Genomic DNA, 15230 nt, shown 5'->3' on the forward strand with positions numbered 1-15230 from the left:
ATACCTTATATTCTTTAGTGATACATCTGGTTAAATAAGATATATTTAGAGGAGGAAAATTAGAACATAAACTCCACCAAATGAAACTAGCATTTGCAAAGCAGAGTGTTATAATAAAAAATGTTACAAAATTAGCTGTGAAAGTCACACAGACAGCCTAGTCATATTTGCTTAAAATAATTCATTAAAATGGTTCTTTAAGTTGCTCCTCTCATGTTGTTTGCCCACAAGAAATCAGATTGAGATAAATACAGAGCAGAGGCTGGACATGTAATCTAGAAGTGCACACAACCACCATACCTTTTCAGATAGCTTTTCTGGTTTGGATTCAACTGCTACAGCTGCTGTTAATAATTTCTTTTCTTTTTTCTGGTGGGAATTTAGAAAGACATTAAAACTTCTTTTCACATATCTTTATAAAACTCAATACTCTTCTATACTTTAAGATGAATTCATTGCAACATTAATAGCATCGATCATATACTCAACATCTGCTCTGCACCTGTCACATGTTATTTTGTATGTGTTATATACTTCTTCAGAACTCTTTAAGTAATATTAACCTTGTTTAGTCGCTCTTCTCAGGTTACGAAGTAAGAGACAGAATCAAGGTTTGAATCCAGGACTGTCTGTCTCTTTCTCCCGGATACTTCTCAAAGGCCAACTGCCAGTTTTTGCAACACCACTGGATTCTTTCTGTAGGCTGCCACGCACGTCTAGCTGTGACTCTCAAGGTCTTCACCACAGCTCTGACCTCATATGAAGACCTCTATATCCCTTGCTATATCCCTTGCTAATATCTCATCACTCAAACTTCTCCACAATGAGTTTCTCTCACTCTCACCATTTCTGTAGTTCCTCTGTCTAAGACTTTCAGTAATTTTCCAATCTGCAGCCTCGGTGACTTTATCTAGACGCAATCTCTCAAGTTTGATTCTGGGGAACATCCTTGTGACTCTCATCAATCACAGTTGCCATAACCCAGCACCATCCTTATTCTACTCAGTGTTTATGTCCTTTGTTCTCTGTCACCTTTGGCATCACTTCTGCTTCCCCCAACTGCACACATTGTACATGTTCCTGTTCTGTGCTGTGCTGGCCATCTTACCTCAAACCATTCTCTAGCACCAGGCTTCAAACATTTTCTGGGCTTAGAAGCAACTAAATGGGTGAAGTTGTTGGGTTTAAGACAATAGGTGACGGTGTCTCATTTGAAGGTATCTGAATTCCAGTGGCAGAGCACAGGTGAGGAGCATGGGCTCCAGGTACTTGACTTTGCCTACCAATCATGATTTGCATGGTTGCTTGAGACTTGGGAAGTCACTACTCCTTCTGTCTTTTGGTATTCTCTTGTGTGAAGTGGGGATAATGACAGTACTATCTCAGGGGTTATGGGGATTAGATAACATATGTAAAGTATGAAAACCAGTGTTGGGCCCTTGCAAATCACTGTGTAAGTATTTGTTATATAATTAAGAGATAAATGATTTCTGTGATTAGGATGCTTAAAATACTATGGGGACCATCACCAGAGTGGTTGTCATAGTCTAGACAATTGAAACACCTTCCAAATCGAAACTACTTCTGTGATTCAACTACCACCTCATGCACATATGCACTCATATTCTCTCCCCTAATTTCCTCCTCCTCCTTTCCCTTTCTCTCTCTTTCTCCACCCAACTCTTCTGATTTCTGTATACCTGTCAAAGGTAACCAGGAGCCCAGGGACAGAATTGCAAGGTTCCTGCTTACTATACAAAGGGGTACACTCAGGTGCTGACCCCTGCTCTTGGACTAACCTGACAATGAGCATCTCCTTCAATTTTGTGTCCTGGACACCTCTTCTGCCTTACCTTAGGGCATCTAACTTAGTTTAATCTATCCTAGGATATCCTAGATCCTACTTTGCCTTTGTCCACTTTGGCCCACTGTTTCCTAAAACCTGAGATTTTATCTCTGCAATGCCTCTTGCCTAACTCCCCAGTCTCTTATTCTATAGCAGCTCTAACTTAGGCTGACCCATGAATTACCAGGACTATTAAAGCACCCCTTTACCAACCTTCTACCTTCCTATTTCTACCTATAAACTCCCCTTGGCATTCTCCATGGCAGCCCTAACCTGTCTTTATGGTTTTACAGGCCCACCACTCACCTCCTGCTTCATCACACTAGAATGCGTTCACAGAATACATCTTAAACTTCCAACACACGTGGAAGGGTTTGCAAGACTGCAGTCCTAGATGTTTTCCATGCCTAACTCAAGTGGGATTTACCCTCACAAAGTGCTTGTGGATGCCTGAGTCAAACAAAGCCTTGCTTTCATCATCAAATAGCTCTCTGTAAGGGTATTTCTTAATTTTCCCTGAACTGAAGACCAGATATACTATCTTCTCCCCAAACCTCAATGGGCATGTTCTACAGAGTCAACCATGGTGCTTCAAGTATGGTATGTACTAAAATAAGAAGGCAGACTTTATCAAACTTATTTAGTGAGGGAAGAATCAGGGGCAAAGAAAAGTGAAATGACTGGGTTGCAAATTCTAGCACAAACCAGTGTGCAACACAATTCCACACAAGCTTCACCTGGTTTTATTGTTTAGTGTTCCCTGTAATACCAGCTAATTTATATCTAGGATAAAACTTCAAATTTTTACTGCATTTTAAAATGTATTCTAAAATATCTTAATTTTCTGCCTTAAATCACTTTTCAACCTGTTTCATTTAAGTACTTCTCATTGGTTTAAGACAGTAATATGTATTCCTGAGGTCAGGGTGGGGGTCTCAAGGGTGTAAACAAGAGACCTATTGCAAGGAAAGAATAATCAAGATGGGATATTGTCATTTACAAATTTTTGTAATTTTTGCCTTAACTCCTTCAAAGATCTGAATGAGTTTGGATAAAAATAATGTGACCTTTCTCCCCAAATCTGAGAAAGAATAACATCCAGAGAGATGCGCTATCCTTTCCCTTGACTTCCCTTCTATCTAGCCCACCAGTAAAGCAGGAATATAAATAAATACATACTACTGCTTTTCTATTTTCTTTTCCATCTTCTCATTGTTGCTTCAGTTGCTTACTTGTAGCTTCAAACTGACTACAGGTCCTCTAAACTGATTGTTCTGTTCTGAGTAGAAAAGGTAAACTACTACTCATCTCGTATTCCTGGACTAGATTCTGAAGTGGTTCAAAGGCCCTGAGAAAGGATTGCCAGGAACCAGCCAGCACAACACATTAGCTTTCTCCTCGGGGAGCCTGCCATGTCCTCTTTGGAAACATCCCTTGTCAATTCACGTTGATGTCATGACTGTGATTACCAGTATCAAGGTAACTGGTGTCAACAGTGAAAGCTGAGAGTAATGGGTATTCAAATTCTCATGGAAATTTTATTTGCTTTTTATTTCATATCCATAAATTTGGAAGGCAGGATCTGAGTCAACTCACATTTTAATTTCCTTGGCATTGATACAGGTCCTTATGTATAGGTGCTCAATATATTTATTGACTATACGAATTTTAAAATCATTTTAGCACCTTGTTTGCTTTATATCCCTAAATGCACGTTCTTCTCCATAAAACTTAACATAAACAACATTAAGTTGGAAAAAGTGATAAGTTATCTGAACATATGTTTCTTATAAAAGAAACCCGATAAGCACAGAGGCCTTCCTTTTATGTTTGCTTATGTGTGCTCACCTTGTCATCTGGTTTGATAGTTGTTGCAGCTACACCAGCAATAGCACTCTCTCCACCAGCAGAAACAGTGTCTTGTGATTTGGTCTGAGAATGAGGAAAAAGATTGACAGGACTAAGTATCTTTGACTATTACCAGGATCATGAATTTCAAATGTCACTATTACCTGTCAATTTTTCCTATTGGAAATCATGAGAAAAGACTGTTTACTAGCTTTACTGCACCTGGTGCAGTACTTGGAACCACAAAGAGCTGGCCTCAAGGCCTCCAGATTCTATGCAAGTCACACAAACAAGCAGATGCCATTACACCGGGTATGTGTGCCCCCATGTATATGCACCAGGTAAAATGGCTCTAGTTGACTTTTGCTATGTGAGTCCCCTGTTGCTAGATACTCCGGTTCTTCAAGAGAAGTTAGAAATTGAGATTTTAGGTAAAATATCCTGACTTCAATGACTGGCAACTAACTAAAAACAATTACACATGTGGCTGCATTTAACTGGAAAGTCACAAATTTGTAAAGTCTGATGTGAAATAAATTGAAAAATAGGCCTAGTTATTATCTTCCAAGGACTGATAATGAAGAACAATTTTTTTCTCCTAGATATTTATTCTCCATTAAATATAAAATTATGGAGTAAATTCCTGATTTTTAGCTCTATAAGTTCATCTCTTATACAACAAGACTGAAAACACTTCAAGACTTCCATATAAAGAAGCATATAAGGCTGGGTATGATAGAACATGCTTGAAGGCCCAGCTACCTGGGAAGCTGAGGCAGGAGGATCATTTGAACCCAGGAGTTCACGGCTTGCTTGGGCAACATAGTAAGACGTCTCAAACAAACAGACAACAAACAAAAAAGCAGCAGATAATACAGGGCACCTGTATTCTCCTAGCCCAGGTTTCAGTGGGTCCAGGAGAAAGCTACAATTCAAAGTTTACTGTTTGGGAACCCAAGTTTCTACAAGGCCATTTGCAAAACCAATAAAATAATAGCATCAAGTCATTACAATACAAACTATATTCAGCCCCAGAGATTCAACTATACACCTCAGTGTGAATATTATCTGGTGATGTGAGTGTTTTTGTATCTATCAACCTGCTTTATTTACCTTTGGTTCTGTTGATTTTTCTGATGTCAGCTGCTCATTTGATTTGGAAACTGCTTTTTCACTGTGAGCATGCTTGCTTCCTTTATCTGCTGCATGCTTGGGTAGACTTTTTGGCTGAAAGCACACACATGTTCACACACATGCAAAAACATTTTTAACTTGATGGTAGTTTTAAACATAATACTGATACTCTTCTTCACAGAATAAAACTGCTCATAACAGTTGTGCTGTCTGTGGCTTTGAATCATATGAATTTGAATTAGAGTAATGTAAATGTGACAAAAAACTTCATTTTAGGTATAAAATTTGAAATGGCACAAATTCTACCTCCCCATAAGCAAGAAATCACTTGAGTAAATTGTGAACACTCCTATAGCCACATGATGGCACCATTTTAGCTGATAAAACATTTCAGTAATTGACAAGTGTGTCTCAAAAGATAAGAGATTTTAAGTACACTACATGGAAAATATAATCTTATAATATCATGTCCTAATGATAATCATTTACCTCTGTATGCTCCTTTGGCTTTCCTTCTTGGGGTTTTTTCTCATGAACCACAGACGTCTATTGAATCCAAAAGATTAAAAAGTCAGTTGTATTGGAGTCCATTGTTTTAATAATTCCAAACAAATTCAAATTTACAATTTCCCACTTAAATCATTTGTCTCTCTCAAGAAAAGCTCACTCAGACCAGTTATTTGAGATCAGAGAACGTGTGCTGTCTGGTCAACAGTAATCCTGCCAATAATGGCAATTACCAGAAAAATTAAAAATTGAGTATTTCATCTAGAATGATGTGATCAAATACACCTTTCTCTACACTACTAGCTATTTTTCATAATCCATGCAGATAAATTGCTAACTGCAAATCTAACTATGGAAACATTAAATGATCAGCATGACCACTAAATCTGTTGACCAGGGGATCCCACTCTATAAATTAAGTTTTTAGAAATCTTTCATAGGAGATGAAGAATGCTGTAGCTTTTTCTTTGTTATAAGCAGCAAGATCATATCACCAGATACCCAATTCTCTGGCGATTTTATAGATAATTATAAACACCTAAATGTGGACTAGAAGAAAATTTCCACCCAGCCACTGCATTCTTCTCTCTGGAGCTCACTATTTGACCACCATCCTCAGGGACCACCAAGAGGCCTTCCACAAGATCAATACTTCAGCCCAAAGCATCTCAGCTTTCCCATAGAAAATCCTATAGACTTAGCTCAGTGTTTGCTTAAACATCTAAAAAAAAAAAAAAAAAAAAAAAAAAAACAAAAACAAAAAAACAAAGCACAGCACTTTATTGAGGAGAAACTTGTGTGTTGGGGCAGACACCCAAGGATCCACCTCCATGTGGAGGCACAATGGCTTTCAGTCTGGAGAGCATGAGTCAAGAGAATCCACTCCAGGGAAAGGCTCCTGAATAACTGAGAGCCGGCTCCACCAGCCAGGCGAGGCTCAAGACAGGCCTAGCTGGCTTCTTAGCAAAGACCCTCATCCTTACACTATCTGGGGCTGAGTTCAGCAAACTCATTATTCTTGATGATTTGAGCTATAATTGCATACTCACTCCTTCTGTCCTTTCTCCTTTGTTCATATATATATATATATATATATATATATATATATATATATAATGTATATATATGCATAATATAATTATTACACTTAAAAATACAGCGGTGAACATGTCTTCTGAAACACATTACTTTTACTTATAAAATACATTCTTTTTAGCAATATAAAGATTTAATGTTTTAAATATTTTACACATACTCTATCCAATCATATTCAAAGGGTAGTCCAAACTTAGCAGACAAAGCCCTTTACCATGGCACCAATGTAGGAAATTGGTTATTATTATTAAAATGAATCTGAATAACTTATTAACCGACTTAACTCTTTTACCTTAGTTGATGGTGACTTCTCAGGTTCTGCAGGGTCTGTTTTCACAGCCTAAATTCAGATTTAAAAAGAAAAAGAGGAAGAAAGTAAAGGAAGAAGGAAGAAAATAAAAATGAATATAGTTTATAAAGATTATATATTTTATTCAACTAAGTAAGCTCAAAAGACGATTTTGATGTTCTTATAAATACAAACTTTATGAGTTAATTTTATGACACTTTGCTTGGAATTATAACTCTTTAGATAGATAAATATTTGAGTGCATTAATTAATATTTTGCTCTTACTATTTATATGGCAATTTACATCTTATTTTTATGTTATGTGTATCAAAGAAGAGTAAAAACTCATTACCATTAACATTGTAGTATGAATAGAGAAGCAACATACAATAAAGCCCTCATCCTTCATACTTAAGGGTGCAATATTTCAAAGTCATTAACATGAACGTCTTATTAGTGAAATACTTACCACTGGGTTTTAGCTAAAAGTGTGAAAACAATGGGATGGTGACAGAATCAAGGGCACAGAAAGCAAGGAAATACATTTTTTAGTGCCAGACTGACTGTGGCTGATGAAGAGTGAAGCCTATGACAAGTCCAAGATGGAGTCAGAGCATTAGGGAAGATCATGAACTGCAGTTATTAGGGTGTGCTGAGCAGCTTAAGTGAGCATTAGTAAACAGAGATGCCCTAAAACAATGAACCACATCACCTGTTTTTTGTGTCTTTTCTTGTTAGGAGGATGTGGTCCTTCCATCTGTTGGCTGATTGGAATTGCCTAATATATAAGAGCACAGCCCCAAGTATGATTTTATTTTATCTGACAGTCAAACAAGTATATCCATAAAATGTGCTCAAATGTTTACTTTGAGATCTGCTCTACTTATCCAGTCATCTACCCAATACATATGTTTAAATTTCAGGAAGATGTAGGCACATGAACTTTTAAGGTCCCTGGCATATATTTCAGTTTGGGTTTACATTTTTTCAGTGAAGATTTCCATTAATAAAATTAATTTCTCATTCCTTTCCCTTCCCTTCTCTATGTAAAGGCTGCTTGAGCAATATTTCTTCTAGTTATGTTTTCAATATTTGGCTATAAACTGTTTAGTCATATATATATGGTTTAGTTATAGGTGTTGTCAAAAAGTTTTCTGAAAAAAAAGTTTTCTGAAATTCCATTAATATGATTCTAAAATAATTTTGTAAATATTTAGTATGGATATTTATTGTACATGTCATTGTCCTACATGCAGAGACCTAATTTAAAGTTCTTCTGAAGAACTGTTTACAATTTAGGACCTTAGTATAATATTTGTTGACAGAGTTTTACCCTACTAAAGGTTTCCTGTGGAAAACAAAAAACAAAGAGATAATTATAAGTATATTCTTGATGTAGGTAACATATTAAATCAGGAATAAAACTTGATTAAACATTTTATAAACTTTTTTCAAAATGAGAGATTACAAATTAAGCCTAAAATAATTCATATAATTTCTTTCCTTCTTTGCAATTTGATAATATCAGCACAAATTTGTATTTTTAATCATCTAAAGAGGTTAAAGCCAAATATCTTCTTAATTTACTATGTCTTTGCTATAGTACTGAAGACATATTCTCCCTCACAAAATGACCCCTTGTTATAGCAACACACTATTGTTTGGAGAAGAAAATGAAGTTCATGATCAAAGAAATATTTTTAATTTTTTTTTTAAATTTGGGATATTTCCACACTGTATCTTTGCTAATGAGTTTCTGTTTATGCTACTGTTAATGCATCTTCTGTTTATGCTATTGTTTATGCAAGTGCACTTTATTAAGTGATTAACAAGGAAAATAAGCCAGCTGGTATTGTAGTGGTTTGAATCTATTAGTAGCTTCCAATTTACAATTTGGCACTTAAAATTTTTTCATGGGAGAATTCTATACTACAATTAAAAATGTGTGTTCACAGACAGAAGCAACTTGTTATGCAATGTGCATTTATATCAGTAACCACTGAACTTATTTTTGTTAGTTGTTGGTGCTGAATATAATGTGATGATAACAAATAATAACTAGTGCTTATCAATCACCCCTTACCTACCAGAGACTGTTGTAAGCTTTATATGTGTCAACTCACTCAACTACCCCATGAGATAGACCTTGGCATTATACTTAATTTTGCAGGTGAAAAATTGAGGTTAAGGAAGTTAGATTACTTCCCAAGGACACTTGTGATAGAGCTGGGCTTGAGTGTTCTTAATCACTGAGCTACGTTGTCTCTCCTGTGTTGGCCAATAACCAGCTCACACTGGCAGTGGGACAGGCATGATAGGTTTGTTTCTTTATAGAGTCTTATGAAATATATGGCACTATCATTTTCCTTTAAGCTATATAGGCAAGGAAACAAAAGCAAACAGGGGTTGTCTAATATCATAGCTGGTATAGAGTCAGGATTCCAAGCCAGGACATCTGGCTCCAGTGTCCGCAATACACAATTTCTCAGGGTTTTCATTGTGATTAGAAATTATTTGATTTTCCATCTTCTTCTCAACACCATGAACACCAATTCTAATATTCCAGGGAAAAGAGATATAGAACACAGATCTAGACATAACATTTCAGAGATAGACTGACTTTTATTTTACAGTTCAGAACAAGACAAGGATTTGATATAAGCATTATCTTGAATTAGCATCTTTTCTCTGAAAGCTCAAGATATTTGGGAGACAAAATTCATTAAGCTCAAGCTCTCAAAGATATCCAAGAGGAGGCTAAGTAAACTTATGAAATATCAGAAGCACAAACATCAGAAGCACATTAATGAGAGCAGTGTGATTGAAATATACCATGGAACGAATTGAGTCCACAAGTAGTCCCTAGTCACCCACCAGTGACATCACATCATGTGCATCTTATTTTTGTCTTTCCCTCTCTGTCTTATCGTTTCCTTCTTTCCCCTGGTTTCATAGGACTGCCAGGAATTCTCATGATTAAATCTAAGTGATGCCTGAAGAGTTTGCTGGCACTTGCTCTAGAACACTGGCATACATGATTATAAGCACCGGAACTTAGGCTGAGACACAGGGGGATTGCAGTTAAACAATGAGTTAAAAGTGAATCGAAAAGGTGGCATGGTGGCTCACTCCTATAATCCCAGCGGCTTGGGAGGCTGAGACAGGAGGATCACTGGTTCAAAGCCAGCCTCAGCAATGGCGAGGTGCTTAGCAACCCTGCCTCTAAACAAAATACAAATAGGGCTGGGGATGTGGCTCAGTGGTTGAGTGGCCCTAAATTCAATCCCTAGTAAAAAAAAAAAAAAAAAAAAACAGAAAGAAAAAAAAAAGTGAACCAAAAGAGTAAAAAGTAAATCCATGTGACAAGGTCACCAGAGAACATTTTTATTTTCCTTCCATAAAATTCCATAAAATAATTAAAAGAATAAGTCCAAAATAGAGCTCAACAAAAGTTTACCAATAAGGTGATATCTCCACATGACTCTGGCCCTCCCTTTTTTCTCTTTACTTAAATTTTCATTAATTTTAAACTTGAAGAGAATTTTTTTTTGTAAATGGTTCTCCTTTAATTTCTTAAGATTATTTTAAGATTAAGATTGTATTTAGGATGGAGGAGTTATAGGTGTAGCTCAGGGGGAGAGCACTTGCCTTACATACACAAGGCACTCAGTTCAATCCCCAGCATCAGAAAACAAACACGACGGTTTTTCAATTTTAAAATATTATTTGATATAAATTGTGACAGCTAATAGATCAATCATAGATCATATAATGTATATTTTGAATATAATTAAGAATTCAATGTAAATTAAAAGTGTGATATAATTTTAGATAAAAAATATATTTAAGAATTAAAACAGATACTAAATGACACTTATAAGAGCTTAGATAAGTGGACACGTTGTTTCCAGACCTTTGCAATGTTTTAGTTCAAGCTAATGCCTTGGAATCCCTGATAGCATTAAATTATGGTTCCATTTCCCCAGGGATAGCAAACTAATAGCAAAGTAACATGGAAGACAGAAAGCAACCAACCGTATGTGGTAATTTTAAACAAAGCAAATAATGGAGCTTACTTTTGAAGGCACTAAGGAATAGGCTTAGGAGTTGAGAACATTTTCAAAATGCCCCTTCTTTAAGCTCCACTTTGAAATAGTGCCAAGAAATCGAGTTTGGGGCATAAAAACTAAAATCCAGGGCTAAGACAGCTTCAATCACCACTCAGAACTAGTTCACTCCATATGACAAGCCCACCAGAGAACTTTTTAAAAAAAATTTCCTTCTGAAATTCCATAAAATAATTATAAGAATAAATCCCAAATAGAGCTCAACAAAAGTTTACCAATAAGGTGATACCTCCACATGACTCAAATTTTCAGAATGCAAACACAGAAACCATCTGAAATAAGCAGTATATGCTTCCTTTGTTCTTTGTTCTCTTAGTGTAATCTTTCTCATTTTTAGATTTATTTTTTAAATGTCCAAAACAGTAAGATCACCTTAGTAAAGGTTTAAGAATTCATATTCTTATTTAGGTTTAAAACTGTACTTGGAGAAATTATCTTCAATTCAAAAAAGTTAAGTAGAGAGAGAGAGAAAAAAAAAAGTTCTAGATGATTACTCCTTTCTAGAGAGTATAAAGCACTGTCTATAAATAATGTCCAAAGTAAATATTACAAGGAGAACTGAATTTCCAAAGACCCCACAAATTAGGAAGGAAATGTTTATTCCCATAGCATAAGCTTCTGAGGACACATAATTCACCAGTTAACAATTATTCTACATTTGATTCACTTATATATCATATAACCAAGCTAATGTAGCATTCACCCAAGTTGACCTTGAGAGGTCTTCCTACCTTGGTTTCTGTGGGATTCATGGTGGAAGATTTGCTGGTTGTACCAGAGGAAGTTGACATCTAGAATGGAAAGAAAGAGAATGTCTGATTCTATGTAACCCACAATCTACATTGTCCTTCAACTTCTCTTAAGCACCCTGCATTCAACTCTTCACCTTTACCCAGTGTAGAGCCCCATATTCACAAAAATTCAGTTGGTGGTGTTGCCCAGTGGATAAAAGCCTTTGTTATCAGGTTAAAAGGAATACATAGGGCTCAAATGTGGGGTCTGTTATTCACTAAATAACCTTGGCAAGTTATTTAAATTTCCTGATCTTCAGTTTCCCATCCTCAGTATTTCTTCAGTAGATAGTAACTCCACTTCAAGGCTGAATACAAGAATTATTGTATGACATATAACTGTTTGATAAATGTTATTAAAAATACTGTTAATACTGTTTTTACAATAAATATTGACTCTGAAACTTGAAAGAACTTCTTTTCAAATCTAAGCTCCTAATTACTAAGCTCTGTGTCTTTGAGCCTTGGTTTTCCAAATTTATTTAAAAAAAGGTCAATAATATCTATTTTGCAGGGTTGAAGAAGTATTCAAGATGATGTGCATAAAATGTTTGTTACACTGTAAATATTCATTAAGTTACTAGTGCATTACTTCTAATACATTATGTAAAATAGAAGGAGCTGGAAACAATTTCAGGAAACAGACTTGGGTGGATAAGAATCATCCTTTCAGTGTTACTAAGGAAGAGAAGGTAGGAGATAGAATTGCAGAGGGAATTTTGATGCATTATTTGTCTAATCTAGGCTCCTCCTCAGAGGTTATCAATATTAAGAGCAGTTCTCAAAAAAAAAAAAAACACTCTTCTTAGGGATGCATGTGGGTGGTGAAATCCTGCATGCTAATCATCTAAGCAGTGGGGATTAGATATTTACATGACATTGAGTATTATTCTCATACTTAACTTGTATTACACTAGTTAATAATAAATAGAAAATTATTGCCTTTGCAAATCACAACTGGGACTCACTTAAACCTCCTCAACATCTGAGTCCATTAGGTCTTGGAGCCCAGAAATTCCATCCAGCATGAGTTGCCTTCTTAAGCAACTGGCTGTCAGTAAACAACTGTTCCCTTGCCAACAATACCCAGGAAAGCCTACACTATGGACCTCACCCTGTCTCTAATGCCTGGCCCTGAGCCACTTCAGGGATGAGTCAGAGGGCAGCATCCCTGCTTCTCCTTTCTTCCTTCCCTTCTCCTTTCTCCCTTCCCTTCTCCTACCCCCAATGCACTGTCACTCAAGGTAGCTATTTAAAACCCACTATAACCTATGAGCCATAAACAAAATCACCTTGTCCACAGACCTTAGTTAATGTAGAACATGTTGATGGTCAGAGTTAAATTACCATGATCACAGATAAAAAACCAATATATTAGTACACTGACTTTTCAAATATGATCATATGAACGTTATCTCCAGAATACTCTTAGGCACCAATCAGGCATCCCCCAACCACCAACCATATACACATGCCCTGGTTACTGTAGCAACCTCTCTCACATTGCTTTTCAAGGTAAAGAACTAGAAAATGTGCTGAAGGTAAATTTTCCTCCCCATCAAATCAAGAGAAAATCATGAATGTCCATTTCTCCTTGAGATTAAAATTTGAGGGGATTAAAATACACATGTTTATATAATTCTATCCTTCAACAATTAGAATTTGTCATACAAATTTTTATTCAAAAAGAAGTTCTACTTTTCTATATGATTTCCTCCACCATATGAAAATCGTCATAGAAACCAAATACTTCAAACAAAAAAAGAAAGAAAAAAAGAAAGAAAAAAAAATCAAATACTTCATATGAAAGTGCTTATTAAGCTGAAAATCTTTAGGTGAATATTAACTTATTTTTTGAAATATCCAAATATATTAAAACATTCATAAAATAACCTAGCCTAGGATTGTCCAGCCTCCCTTATTACTTTATTAAATAATAGCTGAACATAGGTCTCAAATCCTAGAAAGGAGAAGACTTTGAAAGAACCAGGAACAGTCAAATTTCTGTATAGAATAACTAGAAATAAGCACAGAGCAGGTTATAATGGGAATTTAGCTGAAGGCCTTGGCCCCACCTGTTCACAGCATAGATTCCTTTGTAAGAGTTTTATCCGCTCACTAAAAAGCATGAAGCATTTTGAAATTGAAATATGAAAGCTGATTCATGAGGACAAACATAAGGAAAATGACTCCAACCCATTGTTAAATCACTCCACTCTGGCTTATTCTAGCTTGTTTGATTTCTATGGTAAATACAAGCAACTTTTAATATTTGTAACTTCAGGTGAAGGACTGAATATCCTTTCATTTAAAATTCTTTTGTACTCTTTGAATTGCTAATCATGGTGTGAATAACTACTACAAGTAAAAAATTGTAAAAAGTCATACTTCATGTATATATGTCAAAATAAACTCTATTGTCATGTATATCTAAAAAGAACAAATAAAAGCAATCATGCAAAAAATTAACCCCTATATATTTGAAGAGAAGAACCTCAGTGATATCCTTATTAAAGATTAATATACATACTTCAAATAGATAAGGAAAACAGAATCTCATGTCAAGGGCTCACCAGAGTTCCCTGGCTCCTCAGGTATTTACCTGGAACACAGTTTATGTCAGGTACTTTATTAGGTGCTGGGGACACTGGGCTAAAACCAACAGACATGCCTCTGCCCTGGTGAAATTTATAGCCTCATTGGAGATGACATTAGTAAAGCAGTCATTCCAATCACTACTCACTACAAAAGAAAATCACAGGGTCCCCTGAAAATACAGACCAGAAGGCCAGAATTGGTTCAGGGGACAGTTGAGGCAAAAGAAGCTGAGGATGTGACAAGATTATGTGGTAAGTGAAGGGTGCTGGGCCAAAGGGTGGAGAGCAGTATTCCATGCATGAACACTCTAAACTGCTATAAAAGAGCTGGGATCTGCAGGCCATCTGATTTCTAAAACAGTGTCCCTCCACCCAGTGCCTATACTCAGCAGTCATGTGAACATCAAGGAGCTGTCAGTGTTTAAAGCACAATCAACCATGCTCACATACACCAAAATAACTCTAAGAGATTAGCACTGTAAATCAGAGCAAAGTACAGCTGACAACAATACTTTCCTAAATGGCCCATGCAAATTTCTTAATATTCAGAGTACTAACAGCCCTTTATTAACCTCTATTAAGGCATAAATCAGAGTAACAAGTAACAGAGGTAAAGTGCTTCATATAAATCATTCTCTACCTACCTGTTCAACTAACAATTGTTATATAAGCCAGGGGTTGAACATACTCTGTGAATAAGAAACAACCATCGCCTCGGTGGAGTTGAGTTCAATGAGAAAAATGGATATTAAGCACACTTATATTACAATTTAAGTGGTCCAGAACAGGCACAAAGTGGTCTCCCACTTGAAAAAACAAATACTTGAGTTCTAAGTTCCAGGTCCATCTCAAATAATCTTACTGCATTGTCCAGTTGCACGCAAATAAAGCAATATTGATAAGGCTTCAGTTAAAGTCCAGAAAAAAATGAACACTTAATCCTTTACTCAACCAACACGATATCTAATTTTCTGGCATTCTTTAACAAAGTTTCT

The 15230-nt window shown here is 36.0% G+C and overlaps 1 protein-coding gene across 8 annotated transcripts in view; it reads right to left on the reverse strand.

Moving 5' to 3' along the window:
• Cast (calpastatin) overlaps window positions 1–15230 on the reverse strand; it is a 113116-nt gene that overhangs the window by 35707 nt on the left and 62179 nt on the right. For 5 of the 8 annotated variants that reach the window (XM_076856991.2, XM_076856987.2, XM_076856986.2 and 2 more), the window contains 7 exons: window positions 11579–11638; window positions 7433–7498; window positions 6723–6770; window positions 5318–5374; window positions 4808–4921; window positions 3695–3778; window positions 301–369 (listed from right to left, as the gene is read on the reverse strand). In XM_076856991.2, the coding sequence (XP_076713106.2) occupies window positions 301–369; window positions 3695–3778; window positions 4808–4921; window positions 5318–5374; window positions 6723–6770; window positions 7433–7498; window positions 11579–11638 (498 nt within the window). The remainder of the gene's footprint in view (window positions 1–300; window positions 370–3694; window positions 3779–4807; window positions 4922–5317; window positions 5375–6722; window positions 6771–7432; window positions 7499–11578; window positions 11639–15230) is intronic. The other 3 variants (XM_076856990.2, XM_076856989.2, XM_076856993.2) reach the window with 1 other exon arrangement.

Source organism: Callospermophilus lateralis, chromosome 5 (assembly GCF_048772815.1).
Source record: "Callospermophilus lateralis isolate mCalLat2 chromosome 5, mCalLat2.hap1, whole genome shotgun sequence".
In the NCBI taxonomy this organism is placed as follows: domain Eukaryota; kingdom Metazoa; phylum Chordata; class Mammalia; order Rodentia; family Sciuridae; genus Callospermophilus; species Callospermophilus lateralis.